The sequence below is a fragment of the Python bivittatus genome, unplaced genomic scaffold (assembly GCF_059951505.1).
Source record: "Python bivittatus isolate LINGU-HERP-01145 unplaced genomic scaffold, Pbiv_v1 ctg000700_np1212, whole genome shotgun sequence".
Classification (NCBI taxonomy): domain Eukaryota; kingdom Metazoa; phylum Chordata; class Lepidosauria; order Squamata; family Pythonidae; genus Python; species Python bivittatus.
Genome location: NW_028277098.1, coordinates 53,442,020 through 53,457,806, shown reverse-complemented (window position 1 = coordinate 53,457,806; position 15,787 = coordinate 53,442,020). Strand labels below are relative to the sequence as shown.

Sequence of the window (15,787 nt, the reverse complement as noted above, 5' to 3'; positions counted from 1 at the left end):
GGCCTCTGATGATTTTACAGCCCAGAAAGGTTGATAATTGATAGAGGCAATCCTTTGGGTCCCAAATTGTAAAGGCCTTCAAAGTCAAATCTGCATTTGAGGGTGAAGTGTTAGATTTGTTTTTTTAGTGTGAAGCGAAAAAAGTACATGAGATCCCAATAGAATATGGAGGTCAAAAATTTTAAATGAATATTTTTGGGATCCTTTGATAGGAAAAAAAGCAAGAAAAGGGGTACAGAGCAATTAAAAATAGAAAAGACTTGTTAGAAATCTGAAGAGACTCATGGACTACATCCAGAAGAAGTCAGAATTTAGGACTTAATACTGGGAACTTTAAAAACTGCAGCCATAAAATCAAGGATGGATCTGGCCAGTGCAGTAATAGCTTGTCTATGAGAGGATGTGGACTTGGCTTTCATTAGCATTCTAGCAGTATCAGCTCAAATTGGGGATTTTGCTATTTTTTTATTATACAGGTAGTCCTCAAGTTACAACCATTCGTTCAGCGACCATTCAAAGTTACGACAGTGCTGAAAAAGGAGACTTGTGATCAGGTCCTTGAAGTTGTGGCTGTCTCAGCACCCCCACGGTTATGTTATTGTGATCTGGGTGCTCAGCATCCCATTTGCGCTTACGGCCAGTTGCCAAGTGCCTCATGATCACATGATTGCCATTAGCAACCTTCCTTGATGGCTTCCCCCAAGCAAAGTAAATGGGAAGCTGGCAAGGAAGGTTGCAAGTCTCCGGGATAGGTCTCCCCCCACCCTGGTCTTCCTCACTCGCATGCACTACACCCTCCTTCACTCGCACACACCCCGTGCCCTCTTTCCACGGCCTCCCTGCGATTGCATATACCCTGCACCCTCTTTTGACGGCTTCCCTGTGACCGCATGCACCCCACGCCATCTTTTCTTGGCTTCCCTACGCTTGCACACAGGCACCCTGCGCCCTCTTTCCACAGCCTCCCTGCAATCACATGCACCCTGTGCCCTCTTTCCTTAGCCTCCCTGCAATTGCATGCACCCCATGCCTTCATTCCCCAGCCTTTCTGAGCTTGCACCACGGCATCAAGCACCCCCTCCTCCAACTCATGCATGGCCTGTGCCAGGTGTCCCAGGGCCTCCCCCATCCTCCTGTGGCACTCCCACATTCCTTACCTGGGACTCCCTCTGCTTCCCACTTAACAACCTGTGTGTTTTGGGTTACGACAACAACCAGGAGTGCCTGGATTGCTGTCACTAAGCGATGCGGTCACGTGACATCGCACTTTACAACTGCATCACTTAGCAATGGCAATCCCAGTCCCAACTGCAGTCATAACTCAAGGACTACCTGTAATGCAAAATTCTTATGTCTTCACTATCTTTGGCTGAATTCACATGAGAAATACTAGTAAGCGTACTCTCTGTATTGCTTCTAAATTCAGTATAATATTCAAAATGCTGTTCTAACTCCACAAGTCAATATAATATATTGTAATATGTGGATGTTTTGAGATGTTGGTTTCTCCTGTACAAGAAAGTATGACCTGGAGGTGAGCAGAAGTAACTTGTATTCAGGTGCATTCTTTTATTCCACCGTGTGTGAATAGCATAAGTATTAAGAAGCACAAAGGTTGCAAAAATATTTTCCTTAAATTGCAGTAATTGGGTGAACATAGTGTAAAGAAATCTCAGTTGACTACAATCCTATTTCTCAAAACACTCCTTTACACGCTGACTATTCACATAGTCTTCAGGAAGCACACATGAATAAATTAAACTTTCATCACCTGGAATACTGTACCTAAAGCTTGGCTTCCAGTAGGTTAATGAGCATCAGTAAGTTTCCCTCTGTCTAGAAATATTACAAATACTTAGTGTTAATAACATGTTTTATCATTTAATACTGAATTGGTTGTTGATAGATGAAGTAACTCTTCATAACCGTATAATAAAAGGCACAAAATTTTGAGCTCCATTTTTATATGTAATTAGAAAGTACTTTTTCTACTAATATGTGTACAATATTTCTCTTGGTGTGTGTCAGCCCAGTTTAAAATACCGTGTTCACACTGAATAAATGCTCACCTACTTAGAAAAGCAATTGTGTTTGATTTGTTATGCTTTAATAAGGCTAGTGTATCCAATCCCCGCTAAAAATCCGAGCAAGCGTTAGGGCAGTAGAAAGGGCCCTGGAACTCTTTGCTCCATGTAATGGGCGTCCGAATTTTTGCGGGTGAGGCCTCGTTCCCCTGGCAAATTTCATTGTAACAAGGTCTTTCTTCAGCAATACAGTAAACGGTAAAATAAAAAAGGCTACATGGATCAACGTTACATCATTTCTGCTGCACACTAATACCTTAAAGTAAGCCTGCGAATCTGCCTGGACTGCAAAAATCCACATGACCACTGCATTGCAAGGGTTAGCATCCAACGGTCATTTGGATTTTTGCAACCCAGATCTCCTAGTTCTCCATTTCAACAGAATACACAGGCATGAGGATTTAGTTAACTAAACGCATAAGATAATGCACGCAACCACCACCAACTTCCCTCCAGACCCTCTTAACAGCCTCTTCGAACCACAGAACGGTAGGTCTAAGGTTGGTGTGACGCAACCAAGAGGGCTTCCGCATTCATTCCGCGTTTTGTGATTGAATGCAGCAACGCTCAAGATGGCGCCTTGACAAAGCCGCCCCCCAACCGCCACGCTCAAGATGGTGACGCTTCCTCCGAGATTCCCGCGCTGCGTGTCTCAATTTATGCGAGAGCTCCCGGCGCGTCGCGATGGAGCCGGGTTGCGGTGGCGGTCCGGGCTTGCTCATCGTCAATAACAAACAACGGAGCGGAGGGCTTGGGCTCACGACGACGACGCCCCCGCCGCCGCCGGGAGGAAAGGGCCGGGAGCCTAATCGTAACCAGCGCAAAGACTCGGAGGTGAGGCGGAGCTGTGAAGGACGGGGGCGGGCGGGGACTCGCCCACTCGCCCCTTGGGGATGACGCTCCTGGGCGCCGGGAGGGAGGCGGTGGCCGCCCCCCGGGGTGCCTTGATTTCGCGGCGGGCCTCCGGGGCGAGCCAGGTCGGTTTGGCAGCCCTCGTTCTGTTTACGGGCGTGGGCTTCTATTGTCAGTACTCAGCCCCTCCTTCAAAGCCCCTTCAACCGCTTCCACGCGAGTTTTCCTTTTCTTTCGGATCTTGTTCAGACGAACGGCTTGCCCAGGAACCCACTAGAGCAGCATTTCCCAGCCCTGGCAACTTTAAGATGTGGGGACTTCAACTCCCAGAATTCCAAGGCTGGGAAACACCACACTCGAGTGCTGTTGGCGAGTCTGACCTGCTTCTGTACTGTACAGAGCTCTTCCTTTAAAAAATAGCTCCCTCCTAGTGATCTAAATAATAGAATGTCAAGAATTTATAGTTCTATCATATAAATATCATTGTACTGAAATAACATAATGTATCAAGATGTATGAGGACACAAAGAGGAAAAAAATAGAATTACAAAATAGCTCCTTCCTCAGTTTTGATATGAATAACTGCTAGTGGAAGTGAAGAGTGAAGGTGTTCATCTGGAAAGAACCCATTGAAATTAGTGGGTTTGGTTTTGAGGATAGGGTGGTGCTGTAGAGCTAGGGAAGATGTTTCTCCTGGCAAGTCTAGAGGGGGCAGAAGTGCCTGAGCAAAGTAGCAAAAAATAAAGACTTTTTTTTGTTTTGTTTTTGAGCTCTGCTCCACTCCTGATGAATGTACCAGTTTTGTACCCATGAGTTACCATGGTAACAGTGAAGCTGTATGGGGAAGGTTAAGCATTCTTTAATTTAAAAAAAAAACTGCCTTGGAAAACAGTTTAGTTAAGCTGTCATCTTCTTCCAGGGCTATTCAGAATCACCAGACTTTGAGTTTGAATATGCAGATGCCGACAAGTGGACCGCTGAGCTCTCAGGTAAAGCACGAATTGCTTGAGTTCCTTTGCTTAAGTCTGACATAGTTTCCTTTCAGTGACCCACTTAACACAAAAGTCAAACCAGTTGCTATAATTTGTAGGTCTCAATAGGGCTTCAGATTCAAAGGGGACAAGGTTAGGCATGTGTGTAAGCAGCTGTCAGCAACTTGGTAAACCAGACATGACTTCCTGAATCATGGTATAGCTCAGCGTTGCTGACAGGTGCAGCAGGAGTGTGCCCGTCCACTCCTTTGAACCTGAAATGTGGAGCAGCCTATTAATTTCCACTTCCACTTTCTGTGTTATTAACTTTGCATATTTTTTGTGAGGACTGCTCTATAAGGCCAGTTTATAAGGCTTTAATGTGGAAGTAGCATTCACGTGAAAGGTGTCAGTTGACATTTTTTTATTTCTTTTGTATCTTTTAAGTTGTACATTCCAACTGTCAAGTCTCTTAACTGCAGAACATGCAGTCAAGGAAGCAAGACTTACACCAATGTTATTTAATGCCAAGAACAAGGAGTTATAGAATACAGAATATTCTGTATTCTATATCTGAGAAACAAGATAGGAATCCTCCAGCCCCCCTTTATTAGTGAGTCCATTAGGATGGGTGTCTCTTTGAAGAATTTGAATCTCTTTTTCCCAGAATGTTTGCTTGATGGACTGAGTCCACTTATTTGATATGCCTGTAAAGAAATCTGTCTGCTGATGGTTTATGTTTAAGGTATTCTCTTCTTTGTTTTTCAGCCTTGGCAAAGTCTCCTAGTCACTTCTGCTAAATGTTTCTGCTTCTGAATATTAGTCAATATTCTTAATATTAGTCAATTAGTTAATATTCTGTGATATTCTGTGAGTTGCTGGTAGGAGATCATCTGAATTGATTCCTCTAGCCCCCAATCTAGTCTTATGTATTCAGACTTTACAGTACCTCCATAAAAGGGAAATATGTTGTCTCCAGACATAATACATAAACACACTCTGTTTATGTAGCTAAAGTTGACGGTTAGAACTGAATATCTAAACTGTTATTAAAGATTGGCTGTTAACCAACATGTGAAGCCATTGTTTAAAATCTGTTTTCAAATCATGCTTTGTGTTATCGATGGTGGATCAGCACCTTCTTTTCCTGCCTATTTGCTTGTAGGATGTTGAACAGAATTCTCTGGGATGATGCACCCTAGCAGGGCCCAGCTAAGCTTGGTAAAACTAAACTTTGACAACAGTTCAAGATTGCAAGTTATCTTTCAATGTTAAACTCTTACAATGGATGATAGACTTGATATAAAATGAACTGCCAAGAGTCAATTCTATTTGAAATAAATAAATGTCTAGCATCATAAAGTAGTGTGTTTGTGTTCTCTCTTTGCAGAACTGTACAGTTATACAGAAGGTCCTGAATTCCAGCTCAACAGAAAATGCTTTGAGGAGGATTTTAGACTGCATGGTAAGACTATCACTTTTTCTCCCAATGGAATATCTTGTAGGCTTGGTCTGTATGTGCTGTATTTGAAATGGGATTAAACAAGAGAGGGTTGATTATTTTAGTATCAAGTATGTTTTTATTTGTTTTCATGAGTCTTTGATTTTCTTTTAACAAAATCTTGATATATTTGTGTTTTAAATAAATCATAATTCACCCCAGGGTTTGGGGAGTGCAGTGAGATGTATGTAGATAAATAAAATGGCTAGATCACTCAGTATGGAATGCTTATTGGTGATTTTTCTTGTGGAAGGGAGTGGCATTTCTGAAACTGAACTGTCAACCACTAATTCATTCTTTGTGATCTGTAATGTTTAGGGTGAGATAGAAGTTTCTTGTTTGGTTAACATTTGATGTTAAAACTTGGCAATAATGTGAATGGCATATTTATTCATTAGCCTGTGGATAATGTTAAATTATACCAGTTCAGGTCTTTGCTAGCTTCTGGCTATGTTCATGTATTATAAATACATTATGAACTAAATGTTGTTGATAGTGCTAAAAACAGTGTAGCCCAAGGATTAGCAGCATGGCACCTATGACATAAGACCTTGTTATACCATAAAGTTTGAAGCTGACCAAAATTAAATTAAAAATTAAAAACTAGTTTCATTAATTACAGTTGGCCAGAATCTTGTAAGATCACAAAATCTCATTATAAATAAGATGTCACAACGTTTCATTGATGTTACATAAGATGGTTGAGAACTTGAGAGAAATAGTTGAAAGCTCATAAGATTGCAACCCCTTTTTTAAGGCTATTGCACAAGATTATGTTGAGTTTTTTATGCTGCTAAAAGTTACTTTTTTAAAAAAAAAAGGGGGGGGTACATAGCTGTATTATAATTTCAAATGACTTGTCTTTCCAGTGTTGGATAAGAAGTGGACAGAACTGGACACTAAGCAGCATCGTACTCATGCCATGAGACTTCTTGATGGCCTTGAGGTCACAGCTCGGGAGAAAAGGCTCAGGGTAGCTCGAGCTATCCTCTATGTTGCACAAGGTATGCCTGTTTCTTTCAGAGAAACTGCTTAGTCTTAAATATCTGCTAATTATGAACATGGTGATTTTAATAGAATTTTTTTCACACCAATGTTTCTTTTAATAACAACAAAAAATGCTGTCAAAACTAGCAAAGCTTATTTATTGGTATTTATCCTAAATACCAAAAAATATATATTTCCATTCAGCACAGTAATTGGATTACTGGGCTAGTTTCATTTTTGTTCTTAGCTGTTAGGACTGGATTCTAGAAATACAGTCACTTTGATAACAGACCAAAAGTAGTAAAAATCTATCTTTGTGCCTGAACTTTGGGTGCAAAAAGACTTTTCAATTTTTTACTGTCAAGCTCTCTGTGGTTTCTAGTTGGTTGTGTAATAATGAACACAGAAGCATTATCTTGCTTTAATCCCAACAGAGGTTCATCTGTATATTGTCCACGGGGAGTCAGTATAATCAAAACTTCTCAACACTCATGTTTTATTATGCAATTCTATAACATTTTCCAGCTTGGTCCTAGAAATGGTTTGTAATGGCTGTGATTCCAGATATTTTGGGAAAATTGATATTATAATTTCTGTATTAATATTATTTTACATTTCTTTTATTATTTGAATTTGTAGCCTAGTGTGATCTAACAAGGGCCATCTTTTCTGAAATAAATCATTTTTACATTTCAGGCACATTTGATGAGTGTAGTTCAGAAGCTGAGGTTCAGTCTTGGATGCGATACAACATTTTTCTTCTGCTTGAAGTTGGGACATTCAATGCTTTGGTGGAACTTTTGAACATGGAAATTGAGTGAGTTTCATGTTGCCACAGTATGGGCCTCTGCAAAGAACGCAGGCTGTTTAGATAGCCTAGTTATGATCTGCTCACCAGGATATATATTTTTACAGCTTGTGAAGGATAATCAGATGCCAAACTTAGCCTGTTATCCATCCATCCAGTTTTATATGATTATTTCATAGAAAACTACTGATTTGAAACAATATCAAGCCTATAATTTAAAAAAATATAGTAGGCAGTGCTACAAGTATTTTCATCTCCCTTTCTGCTTGTTACCTTTAATATAGGACAAAGAAAAATTATCTGGAATTGATCATTTTTGAGGCTATCTTTTGTGACCTTGCCAGCAAGAAACTAATCTGGACCAATTAAAAAAAACAACCCTTCTGCTAAAATGAATATTTGTGCATGTCCTTTGTTTAAAATTGAGAGGAAATAAAGGCTGAAAACAGGCTGACTGGATGTGGGAATCTTTTAATTTTATTATCTCCACACACAACATACAGGTAGTCCTTGGGTTATGACCACTCGTCCACTGACCGTTCAAAGTTATGACGGCACTGAACGTGGGGGACCAGTCCTCGAAGTTGAGGCCATCACAGCATCCCATAATCATAATTCAGGCACTTGGCAACTGGCTCACAGTTACAATGGTTGCAGCATCCCACAGTCATATGATTGTTATTTGCAACCTTCCGTGCTGGCTTCCCACAAGCAAAGTCAATGGAAAAGCTGGCAGGAGATTGCAAGTTGCTCCCATGCCTGCTGTTTTTTCTCCCAAGGAACCCCCAGGCGACATGGGGATCTTGCACTCTGTAGCACTTGTACTCTGTAGCACAGGCCTGTCCATAGCTCTCGCTGCAGCCTCCTTCCCTGGGACACGGTTTCACTGCCTCTTCCCACGTTGCAGTAATGTAAGGTCCTCGCCTAGTGACCCGCACAGTCCTTGCTTAAAGACAGCAACAGGGACTGCCGGGATTGCCGTCACTAAGCAACGCAGTCACATGACGTCATGCTTTACAACTGCATCGCTTAGTGATGGAAATTCTGGTCCCAATTGCTGTAGTAACCCGAGGGCCATCTGTATAGTTTTGAACAGGGAGATGTATGAAGTTTTATTTAATTTCCAGGAGAGATAGTCTGCCTGTTCTGTCATAGGTATGTCTGGAACTGAGCTCACAGTACTACAGAACGAGGACAGTTGAGAGGACAAAAGAAGTGAACAAATCTAATTCAGTTACTCAGAGCCCTGTTTTTGCATTAGTAGGATCAAACATGTTCCTAACTGATTATCTAAAAAGTAACTAGAAGTTGCTACTGAATTTCTACCAATTTCATACTATGGAGCAGAAAAGAACATATCTAACTGCTGTTAGATAAGAGAGGGAATTAGAAGAGGATGAATGCCCTTGCAGAGCACTGTCAGTATGCCCACCGTACCCATGTTGCTTTAATCCCATAGTTTGTCTAATATCCAGTGTGACATTAGTTTCAGAAGGTGTGGCCTAGAAAACAGAAGTTTCTTCCTCTTTTTCCAGTAACAGCGCTGCCTGTAGCAGTGCAGTGAGGAAGCCTGCTATCTCCCTGGCTGACAGCACAGATTTGAGGTGAGTAATATTAAAGTATACAATATTAGCAAACTGAGATTTTCCTTGACAACAACTTGTATTGGTAAGAATGCTTTTCTTTTTTTTTTACCCCATGTTCAAGTTATATATTCTTACTAATAAAACCTGATTTTCATATTGACATAATGTATTGCATGTCTTTATTGGGGCAGTGAAGGAGAGAAATCAAATAAGGTCAGATACTGAATAGAAGATGCTTAAAGTGAATACTCAGTACTAGCATGCATCAATATCTGTGTCCTCATCTGTGTTGGATTCACTATTATTTTATAATGGTCTGATCTCCCAGAAGATAGTACAAAACTTTAAATCACACAGCTTGGTGAATGCTGCTCCTGAGCCCCATTTTTGTGGGCACAGAATCTCCCCAAACCACCAAATTACAGCGGTGTAGTTTCCCAGCATTTTTTGGTGGGAAACAAACAGAAATAGATGTGTTTAAGCCTCCAACTTCTTAATATATCTTAATACACTTAATGTTAAAAATATTGCCACAATTTAGATGACAAGGGTGGGCTGAATTCAAGCTGTGGCTTCTTCAGAGACATTGTTATGTCCACCATAGCCATCTGCTGGTGAAAATGTCCATTTAAAAAAGGGCAACATGATTATAAAAAAAGCCTAGCACACCCTTAGTTTATGTAGGGACCTTTTCTGTAAAGAGTGCATTTTTCTTAGAAAAGTATAGGTTGCTAAGCAATAGTCATCCTCAAAATAATGACATGGACCAACAATAAAATGTTTAGCTATTATCGTAAAATTTGTTGTTTTTTGCCTTGACTTCTTTTTGCCTTGACGTCATCCATGGGAACATTATGAGGGAATACTTTGCTTGGATGGCTAAATTACTTTGCTTATTGTTTGCAAAGTAATTTTGAATGAAGCAAACAGTCTTGTCAGGAATTTCCCCTTCTAACCTGCTCAGTCTTTGCAATTCCTTTGCAGGGTGCTTCTGAACATTATGTACCTCATTCTGGAGACTGTCCGTCAGGACTGCGAAGGAGATAAGCCTGAGTGGAAGACAATGCGGCAGACCTTCAGAGCAGAGCTAGGTATGTCTTTTCATCTTGCTCATGATTTAGCTAGAATTTAGCTCATTAAACAGCATTTGCTCAAAAAGATGGGCTATTTTGTTGTAAGAAAAGGCTGTTCTAATACGGGAAGAAACCTTTTTTTCCTTTTGGACTAATCAGTGCTGCCAGATAGTCAGAGTCAGCATCCCTCCACTGTTTAATAAGGCAGGTCTTTATTGGAATGTGAGGTTTATTCCTAAGATCTCGGCTCATGATTGCTTCTGCTATGTCTCTCCTTCTCCATTGCCCTTTACAGTCACTATCATTGTTGTCTGCCCTGCTTGCCTCAGCCCATCAGGTATGCTTCTTATTTGGACTGTGCACAGAGAAAAAGTCATCAACAGCCATGTTTACCTCAAAGCTTCTCTTCATCCTCCTCTCTGATGGGGTTCCAGGGGACTGATGGACAAAGTTTAATTGGCAGTTTTCAGGCAGTTTTGATCTTTTGAATCCCTTCAGAGATCATTGAAGCTTCAATGCTGAAGATGTTGTATTATTATTATTATTATTATTATTATTATTAATAATAATAATAATAATAATAATAATAATAATATCCAGAACACCTTTAAAGGCTGCCAGATTTACAGTACAGTCTTACACATGTCTACTCACAGATCAATGTTATTGAGTTAAGTGAGATTTACTCCAGGGTGCAGCAGAGTCAGGACTTTAACCTTCTTGAACACAGTGGCCTGTGTCTCACATCACATTAAACCATTGTTTGATTAACTATCATTTGTTGAATAAACTATAGCCAGCTAGTAATACAATACCCTGAACCAGAATCAAACAAACCATTATGGCTTTGCCTAACATGTGAAGCCAACCAGTGTGGCTTTAAAAATCTGGCTTGGATCTGCTTTTAATCCTAATTTTCTTATGGGGAGCTGAGGCTTCAATTTGCATATGTAACATAGGAACATGAGAGGTTGCCTTCTATTGTGTTCCCACTTCTCGGCTAGTATTGCTTACTGTAGTCCAGTATGCTAATCCACTCTGATGGGCACTGGCTCTTGAAAGCCTCAGGCTGGAAGAAAGATTTTTTCCTTGCTTTCTACATAATTATTCTGAATGGGGTTCAGCTTGGTTCTTCAGTGTGCAAAGCATAATGGGGTAGGTAGAATGTTAATCTAGTTCAGGGCAGTTCTAGGTTCAGTTCTCCAATAACTCTATAATTATGTATATAGTCTTTTTATCTAGTATGATCTTTTTAAACTAATTTAATATGAATATTTATATTTTTTTACTGTTTTTGATATTTGATTTTAATTGTGAGCCACCCAGAGTCACCCTTTGAGGGAGATGAGTGGCATATAAATTTAATAATAATAATAATAATAGAACATAGTTCATTGGATTCAGTTTGATTTAACTCACAGAGATATTGTCTGTGTTCACACAACACAGTGAATCACAGACTAGCCAAATTTTAGCCTAATATGTTGTGTGACCCTACCTATAGTCCAGTGGGTTATGTTGTAATTATAGATACCTACACTGAACAAGAGTCTCAACTAAATGATCTCCAAGCTTCCATTGAACTTTAACATTTTGACTGAATTCATACATCACCTTAAGCCATGGTTTGCTTATTAAACAGTAGTCTTTAGAATGATGACTGAGCTAAGTCTTTGACTCCTGACACTACAGGGCAAATCACTTTTTAATTTACTCTTGGGAGAAACTAGAACATCTGTGTGAGGAGTTGTAGAGCTTTAATGGTTGATGGTATTTGCTGCATCACGTGATATAATACATACAAATACTGAGTTCTGAGTTTTGATGCTGGCATCTGCCTTCTAGCTTCTCAGGGAATAATACTGCACACATCTGATAAAGCAGATAAGGAGACATGTTTTTCCATGAGGGCCTTGATTCCTTCTACTCCCCAGAATTATTGTGTCCGCTGGGGGCGGCATCAAAACAGGCAAGGTGGGGAAAACAGTGTGGTGATGATGCAACTCCCACTCTTTTCTGTATCCAAAACCACCACCCACACATAGAAGCTGCTGCATGCTCTCACAAATCGAGAATGTGGGTAGAAGGATGAACCTTGATGCATGGAGACTGCCTGCACTAATTACACTACTAGAGTTAAATGAACAGCATCATTGCAAATATGAATTTATTATTTAACTGGCCAAAAAACTATGTACAAGAACACAAAATGAGCAGAAAATTATTATGAAAAAATGTGGCAAATCAGCTGGAAGCTTTATTGTAGAGAATGATGTTCAAATACTTGAAGCAAAAATTCAGAGATTTCATGTAACATGCTTATTACCAACATACTGTTTTTCAGGGGCGCCTCTATATAACAATGAGCCATTTTCTGTGATGCTCTTTGGCATGGTGACCAAATTCTGCAGTGGCCATGCCCCACACTTTCCTATGAAGAAAGTTTTGCTGCTGCTCTGGAAGACTGTCCTGGTAAGAGGCTCCTGTCTGCAAATATGTGATGCTTTAGCAAGTTGCTTCTAATACAGAATCTAAACTGGATTATACAGACTGGTTTGTTATTGTTGGTTTATTTAAAGGATTTATATGGCCAACCAACTCTCAAAAGTGTGACTCCAGATGGCATGTAATAATAAAAACAGAATTACTATGTCCCCAATGACAAAAACAACCAATTTGTTATAGTTTTAGACTGGTAATTGGTACAATGCTAAACTGATGGCAATATTGTACTTTAAAGCTACAGAGCATACTTAGATCTAAAGTCATTTTTACTATAGCATGTTATTATAATTAAACAATAAGTGTAAGCCATTGTGAGGTTGTCCAAATACTCCATTTGTATGTTCCTTATCCTAGATCAAAATAACTACAACCAATGGAAGTTCTCACATTATCACACCCTCTTTATGAGTGCTCAGACTCATGTGATTGGAGTGGTATATAAATTCTGTTAATAAATAAAATAAACACTGTGTAATGCATCTATTAACTACAAACATTGATAACTGAGGTAAGATCCTGAACAATGGCTAGAAAAATATCTCTGTTCTGTATCATAGTGAGAGAAATAAGCAGATACTTATTTTTAATAGTATATCTGGCCTATAACCATATTCTCTAGGTAAATACAACATTAAAGTATAATATACAATAATAAAGCTATTAAATTTGAAAACAGTTCCACTGTGATGCCTTGGGCTTATTCTATTCCTTCCACTGAATTAAATTACAGCCGTACTATTGCCAAGACTGTTATGTATTCCTGGAACAATGCTGCTGCTGCTTTCCTATGTTCACTGCATAACCAGACACCTCCTGACTACCAATTGCCTGAGAAAAAGCAGGTGGTGTCATGGAACTAAACCTGCAAACTTCAAGCTGCCATTGACATTTTAACTAATTTAGTAGATGAAATTGCTGTAAATATAAAATGAGACCACTGATTCATTTTATTACAATTTGCCAATGTATGTTGTTAACAAAAGACAATACATATTCATTTGGCTAGCATATATATTTTATGAAGAATTTCAGTTTAGATAGGGATTGTAGGTGAAACACACTTGGTGAGATCAGTGTAGCCCAAGTTTAATGCATAGTTAAGACTTCCTTCATAGCCTTCCATAGCAGCCATGCTGCTACCAGTTCAGCCATCTGCTGGAAAGTGCTGTGGCACTGGTGAAGAGAACTTCCCCATATAATAGTTTTCATTCTCCAGCAATAATCAGTTCTTCAATGAACTGTTGGAGGGCTCTTTCTCATATTGTAGCAGGGCTGTTATGGGCAGAGGGATAGCTTCATTCCTTCATCATTCCTAAATATCTTATTTCAGTTGCTGCCTGCCTTTCCAGGAATCCTATTCATTAACAGATAGAAAGCAGCCGCTGTAAGCTGAATCCTTGGGTGAGAGGGTCAATTCCTTCCCATACAACAGTCTTTAAAAGTTAATTGGAAGGGGGGCTGTGAAACAGATTGAGTGCTAGCTACAGCCCTTTAGACAGAGAAGTTGGTCATTCTGGTTTAAATTCTGAAAAGATCAGCCCATTCCGTTACTTCCGTCTTTTAATTTCGTCTTCTTCTTAATTAAGTACACATAATTATTTCTAAACATTGCCTAGAAAAATCACAACACTGGGGACAATAAATTAATTTCAAGTGAATTATTGTAATACATAACTGAACAAGACCACAAGTTATAAAAGCATGGTAGAATTACATACACACAAAAAAATTTCAAAGATCTTGATACTCCACTAGCTGACTGGCAGCTGAGGAATAAATCACAAGTTCGGTATGTTTGCTATCCTATATAGTGTACCCTTGGAGGATTTGAGGAGCTTCAGGATATGAAAGCAGAGAAACGAGAGATGCTGGGTCTTCCCCCACTTCCTGAGGATAGTATAAAAGTGATCCGCAACATGAGAGCTGCCTCTCCTCCAGCATCGGCTTCTGATTTGATTGAGCAGCAGCAGAAACGGGGTCGACGGGAACACAAGGTGAGTCTTTGAACCAGAAGGTTTAGCAACTTCCAGATAGGTATGGCAAACTGAAGATGGCTCTTTGAAAGCAGAGCCGACAACCATGGCAAAAACCAAGGAACCAGTGAGTAGACTAGTTCCTTGGAACCTCTCTGGATAAAGAGAGGACAGGAGATTGCCCACATGTGCTCCAGATGGCTGCTCCTCATAAGGAGACCACAGGACATTAGTTTTCTGCAGGTTATAACAGGATCAGCCATCTTGCTTGCAACTGCGGTGGAGCCTTTTAAAGGACGCTAAGTTCATAAATACCACTTTCTAATCACTTTTGGAAATTGCCTATTAACTACCTTAAAGCTATTAGAGACCTTTGGAATGACAAGTTTGCAAAGTCTTCATTGGGTGAGTTTATCTTCAACTCTGAACAAAAGAAAAATTAATTACAAGCTTAAGTTAAAGATTTTAAAATAAACAGCGAAAAGCTAAATAAGATCTTGATCTAAGAAAGTTATAAACAGATTAAGGGTCCAGATAAACTTGGAATATTGACTTTTACTATAAAATTTTGGAATTAAATATAAAAAATAAACAACTTCTCATGGGAAACAGACTTATTCTGGCTCTCCTGGCAATTGCAAGTCATAACAAAAGATAGTGATGATTTTAGAGCTGGACACTAGAGGGGACTAAAGGTTTTAAGCAGAAGGAAAAAAAAATACAAGCCCGATGTCAGTTAATACTGGGACTTACGAAATGATACAAAACTTTATAACATCAGAAATATTAAAGGAGATTTTTGAAAAATGGAGCCAGAAGTTAGTGAATACAATATCAACACTGTCAGTAATGATGTCTGGTTCTGTGGATAGACTGTGTCTAAAAGATAATGAAGGAATGACAAATGTGGAACGAATTTTATCTGACAAGATAAAGTACCAAATATGGAACTACAGATGACAGGCCAAGGGAATGATTTGGAAAAGGACTCTTTACTGGATATGCAAAAGGAACTGGCTGAAGTTTTAAAAATTAAAAGGGAAATATAAATGATAAACCAGAATGACCTGGAAAATGTTTTTTTATTGGATCTACAAAAGAGGCTTGTTAAAACCTTGAAGAAATCTGTGCGATGGGATAAGAAGAATTGAAGAGAAATCAAATCCTACAACAATATTTGATTGAATTAAAGATTAAGACTGTTAGAAGTAAAAAGAAAGAATATAAAGCTGATTTATTTAATAAAGGTTAAAAAAATAATACTTTTTTTGTAATGTTCTGGCAACCCTTTATGGACTTTTTGCTGACACCAGGATTGAAAAGTTGTTGTTTTATGGATTTGCTTATAGATCAAGGGCTGAAGAGTTATTAAATTTGTCTATATTTGATGAAAGTTGGAAATCACTTCTTTATATATTTCTTTTCTTTTTCTTTATTCTTTTCTTTT

At 39.2% G+C, this 15,787-nt stretch overlaps 1 protein-coding gene across 1 annotated transcript in view; it reads left to right on the top strand.

Annotated features, from left to right (window-relative positions):
• Positions 1-2,611: 2,611 nt before the first annotated feature.
• The window catches only part of STRIP1 (striatin interacting protein 1), a 33,799-nt gene continuing 20,623 nt past the window's right edge, over positions 2,612-15,787 (top strand). The window contains exons 1-9 of the mRNA XM_007429893.4: positions 2,612-2,918; positions 3,856-3,925; positions 5,298-5,372; positions 6,278-6,412; positions 7,092-7,212; positions 8,739-8,807; positions 9,774-9,880; positions 12,207-12,334; positions 14,179-14,361. Of these exons, the coding sequence (XP_007429955.1) occupies positions 2,769-2,918; positions 3,856-3,925; positions 5,298-5,372; positions 6,278-6,412; positions 7,092-7,212; positions 8,739-8,807; positions 9,774-9,880; positions 12,207-12,334; positions 14,179-14,361 (1,038 nt within the window). The 5' untranslated portion in view covers positions 2,612-2,768. The remainder of the gene's footprint in view (positions 2,919-3,855; positions 3,926-5,297; positions 5,373-6,277; positions 6,413-7,091; positions 7,213-8,738; positions 8,808-9,773; positions 9,881-12,206; positions 12,335-14,178; positions 14,362-15,787) is intronic.